This window comes from Lucilia sericata, unplaced genomic scaffold, assembly GCF_015586225.1.
Source record: "Lucilia sericata isolate MDLA Ls3-8-SP2 unplaced genomic scaffold, ASM1558622v1 Contig000575F_arrow, whole genome shotgun sequence".
Lineage (NCBI taxonomy): Eukaryota > Metazoa > Arthropoda > Insecta > Diptera > Calliphoridae > Lucilia > Lucilia sericata.
Genome location: NW_023994583.1, coordinates 163,597 through 177,201, shown reverse-complemented (window position 1 = coordinate 177,201; position 13,605 = coordinate 163,597). Strand labels below are relative to the sequence as shown.

Sequence of the window (13,605 nt, the reverse complement as noted above, 5' to 3'; positions counted from 1 at the left end):
GACAGGCAGATGAGCTAGCCAAAATGGGATCTGCTCTGGGCATCTCTGTTAGTTTTTATCAAAAACAGTATAATCAGATTCATTCTTCAAAAGGCTAAAATATATGAAATAACCTAGACACATCTATAGGGGCCAAATTATTATAATTTTAACTTTTTATCTAGGCAAGAAATTACAAAAAAATTCATATTATTAGTGATTTTATATTTATCTATATTTCTTTTCTTTTGATATATACTTATATTGTATTTATTTTTTTAATTATTTAAACAAGTATATAATAAACAAATGATTTTGTATGGCATTTTATAAAAAATAATTTTAAAGTAAATTCGGCGCTCATTAAAAAACAAAAAATTGTCTTTATAAATCACATTTTTAACCCCGTAAAAAATGAAAATATTTAAAATTAGTGATGTATAATATTATTAATTTTAAAGCGAATTTGTTTCCTGTATAGAAACAGAGAAAATATATATATTTAAGAAAATGTTAATGCTATGAAAATCTTTCACATAAACAATGTATGAGGGTATACTATATACATATATAAAAAGGCATATTTTTATAACTTTAATAAACAAGAAAAAATCTTGGATTATTTATAAACATTAAATTACAAATTAAGTATACACTGCAAAAAATGTGTACATTTATAGAGAACAATTTAAAAGGAAAGTACATATAATAGGAATTGTAATTATATTTGATATATTTTTCTTATTGTTCTTTAAGATGCGCCTCGGCCTTTTGCTTTAAACGTTCCCTTCTAACTTTATCTTTTAATTGTGCAGTCTTTAGTGTAGCCATCATTTTTGTGGAATTATACAACCAGGCACCCTAGAAAGATAAAGAACAGACAAGTTCATTAAAGTTTAAATAAATAGTAACATTTTAAAACAAACAAACTTACAATCAATAGCATACAATTGAGCAAGATGGGTATAGAGAAAACTGTAGATATAAACAGTCCATTACTATCGAAGTATTGTTGTTTTGAAAAGGAACGCCAATTTAAGGCTGCATATTCATTTATCGACTCCGAAAAGTAAACTGCAGATACTGGAATAGAACAATAAGTAAAATATTAGATATAATATGTAGCCACAAATCATCAAGTAGATATTATATATAGTATAATCTCTTAAATTGGAACACTTATTTATTTTTTATATTCCCTTAGTTGCATATAATAATCAAAATTCCTGCACTGTACATAAAAAAATCTGTCCGATACCAGACTCATTACTACATATTTCCAGAAATACGACTCAATACCTATTCCCGGTTGGTAAGTTTCTTGATATTAAGTCTTGATATTTCTCATATGTATGTACATAGCTATCTTGTAAACTATGAAAATTCTTCATCAAAATATATGTATGGACATTTTTACAACTTACGCAATATAAGGAATAAAAATATTTGAAAGTTGGTATTATTTCGTGTCATCAAGGTTGTGGTTGTTGTCAAAATGTGTAATATAATCAAACCGATTAACCAAGGATCTCGCCAATCAATCTGTAAATAAATAATATGTTATTGATTTCCAACATTTATTTTTCAATACGTTTCCATTTTATTTTTACTTACACTCATTAAAAATGACCAATAATCTGTGATTTCATTAACTTCTATCATATTTGGATCGATTGTCATGTTTTTTAATTATAAATTAAATTCAAAATAAAACAATAAATTTTTGTTCCGAAATGGTAATGTTTTAATTTGCTTGCGTTTTTTGTGAATGAGCAAAAAGAAAACAAAAAACACACGCATACACTGAATTATAAGAATAAAACAAAATAAACATAAATAGTAGATAAAAAAAAAACAAAGAAAAATAATAGAAATAAGGAAATATAAATTATAAGTTGCCAGATTTTTATAAATCCTGAGGGTTGATAATAGCTGATAAAAGTCGTAATTTTGAGGTTTGATTTTCGAGACTACAAAGGCTTGGATTTTAAGTTCACACAGTCATGTTTTTTAAACTCTTCTTAATTATTTATTAATTTAAAACATTTTAAACTCTTTTAAACAAAAACTGAATATCTTATGTTATTTCAATTTTATCTTGACATTTCTTTTTGTTCTAGCTGTGTTCTTTAAACAAAAGTATGAAAAAAAAATATTCCTGATCTTTTAGATCATTTTGTGTTTTCCTATGATTATGAGTTTTATAATTAAACACCTCGAATTGAGAAGTAAAATGTATTGAAAAACGTTTTTAAATATAAAATTAATATTGAATGTTTCTCAATATTATTTGCGATTTCTATATACTTTTTCTCAATATACACATATGGAATTTTGAATTTCAGTTTGGTTTTTTCAATATTTTAAAAATATATTTCTCAATATTAAATTGGATTTCTATTCCAAACAATATGCACATTTCAAATAATTAATAATAAATTAAATTATTTATTAAATAATATTAATATTTTTCTTTTTGACATAAATTTTTGTTCTACACCATTTCAAGTTTAAATTGAGAAAATACAAACTCATATTGAGAATTTCAATTTAAAATTTAGAAAATTCAAATTAAAGTTCAGAAATATAAATTAATATTGAGAAAACCCCATTTGAAATTGAGAAATCCAAACTAATATTGAGAAATAATAAAATTAAATTAAGAAATGCAAATTCATATCGAGAAAAAACAATTGAAATCCCAACATTATATTAAGAAATTACAAATTGAAATTGAGAAATTAATAAATGAAAATGAGAAATTTAAAATTTGTATGAAAATATTTTTCTTATAAAATGTTTAAATAGAATATGGATTTAAAATAATATAAATTTCAATACAAAATTAGGTTTTCTTAATATAATTTTGTATTTTGTCAATTTCAATTCGTATTATCTTAATATTAATTTCGACTTCTCAATATCAATTGGTTTTTTCTCAATATTAAGTTGAAAATTCAAATTTCAATTTGTTTTTTCTTCATATCAATTTTGATTCCTAAATTTAATTTGGTATGTCTCAATATTAAATTGGATTTCTAAAATTAATTTTGGTGTTTCACAATATAACTTTGGATTTTCTCAAATTAAACTTGAAATGGTGTAGTTGTTTCCTTTAACCAAAGTACGAACAAAATTATTCCTGATCTAAATACTTTATAATAAATGTTAATAGCAGAGACAGAAAATAATTATTATCTATGAAATTTTTGGTTAAAAAAATCATTATGAAAGAATCGTCCTAGAAATGTTTTGAATGTACCAAAATATTTCCCAGACCTTTTTTATCGATTTCTTCAATAAACTTTCTTTTCTTGATTTTTATAATAAAAATTGAAAATAAAAATTATTTTTGATTTTTATTCTATTTGTTTCATTAAAAAATTATTTATGTTGTTTTTAATAATACTCATTCAGTAACTTTTATTTATTCAAACAAAAAATAGAAATCAATCAATGATTTTTATTTTTCAAAGCAAAGAATAAAAATCACCTAAAAAATATTAATTTTCCAATTTTCGAATCTAATTTCTGCACAATTTCTGCAAATTTGGTCGATGATATCAGTGGTAAAGAAATTTTACCAATTTTCTATTAATCTCTCTTTAAACCCGATCATTTTTAATGTGTTTTAAAGGTAAATATCGCATAATGAGTTTTATAATTAATTTCAAAAAATAAAAATCATTGCCTGATTTTTATTTGTGCCTTATGGTTTAAAAATTATTTTTGTTTTTTATTATTGATCTTTATTTGAAAAATTTCTCAGTAATTTTTACGAAAAATATAAAAAATTCAAATCAAAAGCAATTTGTATTTTCTGAGAAATAAAATACAAACCAAATAAAATTTGTAATTTTAATTTTTTTAAATAAAAATAATAACAATTACTGTCTCTGGTCAATAGTTAAATACCTAGAATTGAAATGTTTTTGAACATTAAAAACCATTATGTAATAAGTAAGGTGAGAGCGTTTGGGTAACAAACACAATATTTTTGTTGTTGTTTAGAGTATAGGTTTTGTCAAAATGATATTTCTAAAATTGAAAAATAATTAATATTGGAAAGAACATTTTTTGCATATTTCATAATATTACCTATAAAAACGTCGTTACATTTAAATTGTATTCGCAGCAGGACAACGTCTTATTGCTGCTTCATCTGAATTTCTTCATTTGGAACCCTTTTATCAACATTTTCATCCATAATTTTTGTTTTAAAATTTTTCGTTTGAAAACGCAAATTTAATTGTTATGTTAAAATAAAAATAAATTATTTTTGACATAACCCAAGCACTTTTTAAATAAACTAATAAAAATTAGCTGCCTTGACTATTTCACCTTACTTAGTGCATCCTAATTAAAAATTGTATGAAAAGACGAATTTAAAGTGTTTTCTAAAAACCTGAAGGTGTGAACGTAGTATAAGAAAACTGCCCAGCGGTAAATGAAACAAAGTACTTAGATAATATTCGATGACATCAGTATGACGTTCTAAGCGAGCAATCTAAGTACTTAGAGTGCAATATATGCGTAATCCAACATATCATGCACTTTAATTATAACATAGATTACGATTTAAGCAGAGAGTTAGCTGCCTTTTTCATGTTGTTTTTTGTTTTTATTTCTTAAAAAAAAACTTAACAAAAGTACAGTTTTATTTTTCTTTTGTATACTACATACATGAAAAGAAGAATATTTTTGTTTCAGTTTAAAGTTGATCTTTTGCAAGTGACATTGTGTTTTGTTAAAAAAGTTATTTTATTGTAAAAATTTAAAATAATTGTGGTGATCTAAATGGCAGAAACGGACTTAAAAATTGGGGTAAATTTACTTCATATACTCTAATTTTAATACTGACAATTTCCTCTTGATTATTTACGGTATCTCTAAAGGAAGATGACCGAAAGTTTCAAAAGAAAATTAAGATTAATTTCATTTATCTTCGTTAAAATTGTTTAATTATATTTTTATTGAATTAACCATAATACATGTTTATTATTTGATGATCATTTTTAAATAAACTTGCATAATTTTAAAATAAATATAAAAAATATATATTTTTTCTATAACAAAATCGGAAGACGTGGTACTTTAACTTACAAAAGCAAATAGGATTGTAATCTACATACATTACATTCTTATTTGCAAGCATTTATAGGATTCTCATTAACTTCGCTTAGAACTCCACACATTATGTAAGTGAAATTTTAATTTGTCTTAATGATATTGTGGCTTACATTCTAAGCGAGAGCACATCGATGAGGCAGCCTAGGACACTTTTATGTTAAATCTAAGTGGAAGAATAAGTGAAAGCATCACCACTGACTGCCACGAAATATCACATAGATAAGCGAGTACATAATGTGTATTTTTACCGCTGGGTGAAATTATCAACGAAAGGGCCTTATGTTTTACATTTTGATAACATAAATGTGGCAACACGTCTTTTCTCATTCTCTTTTGCAACAAAAACAAAAAAGAAAAACAACTGTCAATTATTTCGTCATTCCTATTGTTCTTCTTCACATTTTTTGTAAAAGACATTTTACAATACAAAAAATTTTCACCAAAAACGAGAAAAAATTGCATAGTTTAAAGAACAAATATTTAAATAAACTAGAAAAACAATAAAATTTGAGAAATATATTGAAAATTAACTTCAAATCAAACAATTTCGACATTAAAGTGAAAAGTGAGAAAAGACACATAGAAAAAATAAAGCACAGACAGCAGCCAGTAGCAAAAAAAAAAAAAAAAGATTCGAAGAAAAAACGAAAGGCGTAAAAAATATATACACATATAATTTTTGTAAAATCAAGCAGAATAAGAGAGATTTGCCACAAAATTTCTATTAATTTTTTAAAAAAGTTGTTAAAAAAGAGGAAGAACAGAAACACAAGATCATTGTTCTTATTAAAAGTCAAAGAGTGCAACAAACGTAAGATTTTTGCAACAAAAACACACGAAAATCAAGGACACTTGACGACCTCGTCGTCGTTAGCGTTGACGGTAAACGCAGACAACAATTTTTTAATATATTTTGTGGATTATTTATTAACGGGTGCAGGAAGTAAAAGCGGATAAAAAAGTGAGACCAAATCGTCTGAAGACCCAAAACGCTACTTTCGAATACTCGTCTTTTTAAACGGACGAGTTTGGTAAAGGGTAATCGGATATGGCTGTTAAACAGAACAATACCGAGGGGAACGGTTCTTCAGCAGATGCTAATCAAGTAAATGGCGGCAATGGAGTAAAATCGACCGGAACCATTACAAAATCAAAGAAAATGAATCCAAACGGCCCCAATGGTGAAGTGGGTGCGGGCGCCTTGGCGTCTGGTGTTGGTTTAGGACCCAGCGGTAATGCAGATTTGCCCGGGTGTAGTGGTTCGACAGGAGCTTCGTCTAAAGCCAAAGTAATGTCTTCTGCCTCTAATATTGGATCCGGGGCAGCAAATGTTTCAGCCCAAAACAATGACATTTCTTACATCTTGCAATGGATCGATTTGGTTGAGATGAAACAACAACAGGTAGATTTAAGCAAGGAAATGCTTAAAATCTATCAGCATCTCATTGTTAAGTTGGCACGTGTTCAATTTCCACGTCAATCGCCCGAAGATTTAAAGCGTTTCAAGGAGGACATGGCCAAAGTAGGAGCATTCTTTGCTAAAAGTACTGAGAAAAGTGTATACTTTTACTCCTATTTACCAGTAGTATGCCAGCTTATTACCATGGCAGATGGTGAAACTCCTTCATGTGCTCTGGCCGTTATTTTTCAACTCTTCAACTCGGAAATGGTTGTAGAAGCTGTGCAATCATTGCTGGAACATGAAGTACCCGATCAGAATATACGCAAGACTGTGTGTCTATTGTGTGAATGGTTGCGTATGTGCAATTTCTGCCAGAATTTGCATGTTTGGATTATGGTTATATTAAACGGTCTGCAGAAACGCAACAAAAGTGCTTTGGTCGAACAAATCGCATTGGAAAATATAGAACAATTGTTTGCCTCGCTGATAGTACCGGTTTTAAGACCTAAAGTAGCACCCATTGTGTTTCTTATGTTGTCATCAGTCGATCAAAGTCCTGAAGTTTTTCATAAGGTATGTAGATTTTTCATCGTAAGTAATCAGTTTGTTCAAAAATGTAAAATTAAATTGTTTTACAGATTTTGCCACGTTTTCCCATTGTTATAAATATGCTCAAACAACAATCGAATAGTAGTGAAGAATATGCCGATAGTACCAAAAAAATCCTACAACAATTGGTCGATCGAACCAGTCAATTAATGTCACGATTTTATCGTTACGATGATCTTTATGAGCCAATAGTAAGTATTTCTTGTTAGCTGTTTTTACTTTATTTAATCGATTGTTTTTTTAAGGAATTGGCTTTAAAAGGTTTTCAGCCATCGAATAACTACATGAACTATGTCTATGGTTCAAAATCATTTGATTCCACAATCGATTCTACTCAAAATCCAAATGCCAAAGTGGGTTTGGTTAATTTGGGTAATACCTGTTATATGAATAGTGTTTTGCAGGCTTTGGCCATGACTAAAGAGTAGGTCTCAAAAATTGCATACTCTAGAGAACGTCTAACAAAATTAATTTTTACTACTTTCTTGTTTAAAGGTTTTCTCGTGAGATTCTATTATCCGAAAGTAAATCCCCTCTGTTAATAAAAATGCAACAACAGATTGCGTTTATGTTGTATTCCACACGTCAAGAATTGACACCCTCCAAAGTGCTAAATGCTACCAGACCCCCTGGTTTTTCGCCAGGTCTACAGCAGGACAGTTCAGAATTCCTGGGTTATCTCTTAGAAACCCTACACGAACAGGAAGTGGCTTTTCGCAAGAAAACTACAAAAACTTTGGAGCATTGTGTGGATGGTGGTATTAAGGAGGCATCGAGTAAGATTATAAACAAAATGGAAAATGCGCAAGAGACAGGTGCTTCTGCTCTGTATAAAGATGAAGAAGATGTTGACGATGATGAGTTTCAAGGTGATGTTGAAAATACAACAACTAACCCAAACATATCTAACACACCAGATGCCGCCGATTCTATTAAAAGCACAAATTTACATACCATCAATAAATCTTCTTCCTCGTCGTCATCATCATCCCCAACAACACTTTCCTCTAAAACGCTTTCAACAGCTACAGCCACTACATCGATTTCAACAAATACACAAAATTATTCGACAATCGAAAAGACATTTACTGGCAAATTGGCCACCACCTATAAATGCTTAAGTTGCGGCTGGAAAAGCTGCAACATTGATAGTTTTCGTGATTTACAACTTTCTTTTCCCGATGTCAAGAATGATTGTGCTTCCAATTATTCGGTACAGGATCTCATCGAATATTATTGTTCATCGGAAAAACTCTATGGTGATAATCAATATTTTTGCGAACGTTGCAAAAAACTATCGGATGCCGAACGTTACATTAATGTAATTAGTGCGCCAAAGAATCTAATATTAACTTTGAAACATTTCAAATATGATCAGAAATATCATATGCGTGCCAAATTGATGCACAAAGTGTTCCATGATGAAAAGGTACGCGTTCGTTGATGTTTTATTTTTATTTGAACTGTTTTTTATATATGTCATTCCAAATTACTATAAACTTGTTTAGTTCTATTTTAGTTCTTGTTCTAATTAACTTCTGTTCTGTTCTAGTTGAGTTCTAGTTCAGTTCCAGTTCAGTTCTAGTTTAGTTCAAGTTCAGTTCTAGTTCAGTTCTAGTTCAGTTCTAGTTCAGTTCTAGTTCTAGTTCAGTTCTAGTTCAGTTCTAGTTCAGTTCTAGTTCAGTTCTAGTTCAGTTCTAGTTCAGTTCTAGTTCAGTTCTAGTTCAGTTCTAGTTCAGTTCTAGTTCAGTTCTAGTTCAGTTCTAGTTCAGTTCTAGTTCAGTTCTAGTTCAGTTCTAGTTCAGTTCTAGTTCAGTTCTAGTTCAGTTCTAGTTCAGTTCTAGTTCAGTTCTAGTTCAGTTCTAGTTCAGTTCTAGTTCAGTTCTAGTTCAGTTCTAGTTCAGTTCTAGTTCTGTTCAGTTCTAGTTCTAGTTCTAGTTCAGTTCTAGTTAAGTTCCAGTTCAGTTCTAGTTTAGTTCAAGTTCAGTTCTAGTTCAGTTCTAGTTCAGTTCTAGTTCAGTTCTAGTTCAGTTCTAGTTCAGTTCTAGTTCAGTTCTAGTTCAGTTCTAGTTCAGTTCTAGTTCAGTTCTAGTTCAGTTCTAGTTCAGTTCTAGTTCAGTTCTAGTTCAGTTCTAGTTCAGTTCTAGTTCAGTTCTAGTTCAGTTCTAGTTCAGTTCTAGTTCAGTTCTAGTTCAGTTCTAGTTCAGTTCTAGTTCAGTTCTAGTCAGTTCTAGTTCAGTTCTAGTTCAGTTCTAGTTCAGTTCTAGTTCAGTTCTAGTTCAGTTCTAGTTCAGTTCTAGTTCAGTTCTAGTTCAGTTCTAGTTCAGTTCTAGTTCAGTTCTAGTTCAGTTCTAGTTCAGTTCTAGTTCAGTTCTAGTTCAGTTCTAGTTCAGTTCTAGTTCAGTTCTAGTTCAGTTCTAGTTCAGTTCTAGTTCAGTTCTAGTTCAGTTCTAGTTCAGTTCTAGTTCAGTTCTAGTTCAGTTCTAGTTCAGTTCTAGTTCTAGTTCAGTTCTAGTTCAGTTCTAGTTCAGTTCTAGTTCAGTTCTAGTTCAGTTCTAGCTCAGTTCTAGTTCAGTTCTAGTTCAGTTCTAGTTCAGTTCTAGTTCAGTTCTAGTTCAGTTCTAGTTCTGGTTCAGTTCTGGTTCAGTTCTAGTTCAGTTCTAGTTCAGTTCTAGTTCAGTTCTAGTTCAGTTCTAGTTCAGTTCTAGTTCACTTCTATTTCAATTCTATTTCAGATCTTGTTCAGTTTTAGTTCACTTCTAGTTTAGTTCTCTTTCAGTTCTAGTTCAGTTATATTTCAGTTCTAGTTCAGTTCTAGATCAGTTCTAGTTCAGTTCAAGTTCAGTTCTAGTTCAGTTCTCGGTCGGTTCTAGTTCAGTACTAGTTCACTTCTAGTTTAGTTCTAGTTCAGTTTTAGTTCAGTTCTAGTTCAGTTTAAGTATTTTTAATTAAATCTATTTTAAATTCTTAATTCATCTTAACTTCAGGTTTCGCTTAAAGTTTGTTCGTCGGAAAATCTAGAAGAAATTGCTACTGTTCATTACGATCTATACGCCGGCGTAGTTCATTCTGGATTCAGCATGGATTCAGGACATTATTACACTTATGCAGCTGATGCCAGTAATAAATGGTATAAATTTAATGATAGCATTGTGACACCATCCAAAACCGAGGAACTACACAATCTAACGCCACCAAATACACCATACATATTGTTCTATCAAATGGAGGCACGATCAAATGAAACGCCGGAAACATCGGCTTCAACTAAAGTTATAAAAGTCGATGTACCCACACCGCTTACTCTGGAAGAATTGCCACGAGAGTTACGCGACATGGTAACACATGATAATTATGCTTTCAGCGAAGAACTTAAGATGAGACGTTACAAAAATGCCAGTAGTCTAAATGCGAATGCAATGAAAACAAAAGATCAACGACGCGATAGTTTTGAAGATGACGACGATGAACAACCACCGCCGGCCAGTGGTTGTGGTGGTAATGCTATGAATATAAATATGAATAGGTTTGTTTATTAAAATTAAGAACTATTTACATAATTACATACTATATATATTTTATTCGCCTTGCAATCTTGTAATTTTTATTCTTCAATATTTTCACGAACGTCTTTTGTAATTTAAAAAAAAATATGAAAAATCAAAGAAACAATTCGGAAATTATTTTGAATGCGTTTTAAAGAGTCGAAAGCATTAAATGATACCAGAAAAATGTACTTTAAATAAATGTACTTTAAATAGAAAACGTACATGAATCAATGAATTTGGTAAATGCAAGAAAAGAAAGAAACAAAACACTATACATACTACATGCATACATAGATACATACAACATACATACATAGATACTTTTTAACACAAATTTCAAATGCCTTTTGTACAATAATGTGTTTTTTAGGATTATTATGTTTATTATTTTTTAGTACTCTGAAGTCAAGCCTTAGGAAGACTTCTAAAATAAAAACATGAATGATTGAATGTAAAAGAGAACAATTTCGTAAGCACTTAATGTTTTGAAGATTTTATTTTATTATACATAATTATATACAACTTACATACAAACAAAACAAAAAAAAAAAAAAAATATTTAAATATCTACAAAATACCAAAACTTTCCAAATTACTTACACCCCTCTTAAAACCCCACCCCAAACCTTTTTTAAACTTTTATTCCTACATGCTATTATATAATTTTTACTGTTTTTTTTTTGTTCAAATCTAGGTTTTTAGTAGTTAGTTTAAAAAAAAAAATAAATAAAAATAAAACAAAAATATATGAATAAAAATAAATTTTTGTGTGTAAAACAGGAATTTATTTATAAACAAACAAAACGTAATGAAAATGTAATTAATCATTAGAATTCAAAAACATTTTTGAAATTATTAATTAAAAAAAGAAAAATACATCTACACAGGTATTACAATATAATTGGAATACTTTTATTACTTACATTATAATTACACATATTATACATAAAAAATTATAATTATTAATTACTATTCACACAAAATACAAAAGAAAAAACTATTATTACTTTTGCATGCATGCATGTATTCCGAATATTTATTTTAACAAACATTTAATATATTTCTTTTATTAGTTGAATACCAGGCGTCATATTATTAGATTAATATTATTTACCATGAATCGAGTTGAATTTAAAAACTGTTGAACCTATTGATTTTTAAACTTGACTTGAATGTTAAATACATATTTTGTTTTAATTCGATCTATTATGATCTAAAGTTTTCGATGATGATAAATATTTTGCCTATTTGCATTATCCCAGTGAATAATTTAAAAAAGATGCATTCAAGTCATTCTTAAAATTTAGGTAAGTTAATTCTACATAGAATTCATTCTTTCAAAGCTCTGGCCACTGTTACAACAACAACATTAACTATTATTCGCAAACGGGACAATCCCACTTAAGATACATTTTTTACAATAAAAATAACGTTATTTACCATAAAGGATTTTCACTCTTTAAACTACCACAGAGATATCATGATCTACATCGACATACCCTGACATCATACAGAAACCAGGGGTCCAGGGAATTACCGCTAACTTTACTATATCGAAATTGAGCTAAAAAGCAGAGTAAATAATTTTTGCACTCGTGAATATTATCTTATTTATTTCGCTCGTTATACAGCTCATTTTCACGAGAATTATTTTTAAACTCGCGAGAAGTATTTTTATTTCAACTCTTAATTTTTTATGTTCACTTCATGAGCGATATCTATGTATTTTGATTTTTTTAATTCATCTCACGAGAGATATCAAAATTAATAGAATTTGAGTAAAACTCACATACAAAAAATGTGTGCGGCAAAACCGGTTTTACGGCGGTGTAAAAAACAAAAAAATTATGAAATAAAATGTGTATGTGTGTGAGGTCGTAAAAAACGAAAAAAGATGAGCGTGTGTGTACATGCTTTATTATACAATATTATAAAACTCCCGATAAATTCATTTGTACTTGTTAATAAGAGAAATGTATTTTCCGCTCGTGAGATATTCACAATAAAGTAAATAATTTATTTCGCTCGAATTAATATCTCTCTAGAGAGAAATCAATTTGAACGCTCTCCTTACTCTGCTAAAAAGTTCTATATTTGTTCTTCGTTATAGAATCCCCTCATTAAAAAAAGAAAAATTACGATAAATTTTACTCGATCACTATAATTCGGCCCCATTTTGGTAGCTTTAATGCTTAGCTTACAACAAGTATTTGTCTGTTCCTCCTAATATACCATGTAGTTACTTTAAGTCAAGTCTCGGAACTATAAAGTCTTGCCATTTCGATCACGATCTCATTGCTTTGAATATTAAAGTGTCCTGATACTTAGCACATCTTAAAAACATGTATGCAGTTCATTTGAGTGTTGCTTATCTGGTGATTTCAGCCTTATTAATGACATTATTCAATTCTGCATTTTAATTACGTTTCTGCATTCAGTTACGCAATGATCTAGAAAAGCTATTCCAATAAAAAACTTAATTGTAAGAAAAAGAAATTCCTTTTCATTTCAATGATTTGCGATTATGTGTATTTTGCATTACGATCGTACTTATGTTTTTGTAAGTTGTTGTTATATTGACGGAGCTTCGAATCGAAATGCAGAATATCAAATTTCCTAAACGGAGAAAATTTCAATTTGAATTTAAATTCAGAATGGGAGCGATTGATTCCGAGGGTTTTTAAAACATATATTGATCTTCAAGAATATCTTAACGTGAAAGACGTTAGAAAGTCGGTAGGACCTTTGGGGGACACGTTCTAAAAAATACACACCAGTACCTGATTCCAACTTGTATCCGTCAGAAAACATAGTACAGTTTTTCAAACCTAAACCATTCCTGCAAGGGTGTTACCCTGTACACAATTGTTTAAAGGATTCTTATAAGACATCCTTCATAAAATCGGCAAATCAATAAAGATAAAAATTTCGTAGAAT

General features: G+C 29.1%; 2 protein-coding genes across 2 annotated transcripts; one reads left to right on the top strand and one right to left on the bottom strand.

The window, feature by feature from the left end:
* Nucleotides 1-202: 202 nt before the first annotated feature.
* On the bottom strand, nucleotides 203-1,811 carry LOC119606387 (transmembrane protein 18). Its single transcript, XM_037959831.1, has 4 exons — nucleotides 1,594-1,811; nucleotides 1,404-1,521; nucleotides 914-1,062; nucleotides 203-840 (listed from the first exon to the last, which is right to left on the bottom strand). Exons 1-4 carry the CDS (start codon nucleotides 1,657-1,659, stop codon nucleotides 721-723), a joined length of 453 nt encoding a protein of 150 aa, XP_037815759.1. The 5' UTR covers nucleotides 1,660-1,811; the 3' UTR covers nucleotides 203-720.
* Nucleotides 1,812-5,422: 3,611 nt separating this feature from the next.
* On the top strand, nucleotides 5,423-11,870 carry LOC119606377 (ubiquitin carboxyl-terminal hydrolase 35). Its single transcript, XM_037959812.1, has 5 exons — nucleotides 5,423-7,084; nucleotides 7,150-7,311; nucleotides 7,366-7,544; nucleotides 7,616-8,549; nucleotides 10,108-11,870. Exons 1-5 carry the CDS (start codon nucleotides 6,158-6,160, stop codon nucleotides 10,657-10,659), a joined length of 2,754 nt encoding a protein of 917 aa, XP_037815740.1. The 5' UTR covers nucleotides 5,423-6,157; the 3' UTR covers nucleotides 10,660-11,870.
* The last annotated feature ends 1,735 nt before the right edge of the window (nucleotides 11,871-13,605 follow it).

Bases quoted from the DNA above. Each gene is read 5' to 3' on its own strand.
- LOC119606377 (XM_037959812.1), top strand. From the start codon at position 6,158: ATGGCTGTTAAACAGAACAATACCGAGGGGAACGGTTCTTCAGCAGAT. The intron at 7,085-7,149 runs GTATGTAGATTT...ATTGTTTTACAG, and splicing joins GTCCTGAAGTTTTTCATAAG to ATTTTGCCACGTTTTCCCAT. The intron at 8,550-10,107 runs GTACGCGTTCGT...TCTTAACTTCAG, and splicing joins AAGTGTTCCATGATGAAAAG to GTTTCGCTTAAAGTTTGTTC.
- LOC119606387 (XM_037959831.1), bottom strand. From the start codon at position 1,659: ATGACAATCGATCCAAATATGATAGAAGTTAATGAAATCACAGATTAT. The intron at 1,522-1,593 runs GTAAGTAAAAAT...ATTTATTTACAG, and splicing joins ATTGGTCATTTTTAATGAGT to ATTGATTGGCGAGATCCTTG. The intron at 1,063-1,403 runs GTAAGTTGTAAA...GTTCTATTCCAG, and splicing joins ATTTTTATTCCTTATATTGC to TATCTGCAGTTTACTTTTCG.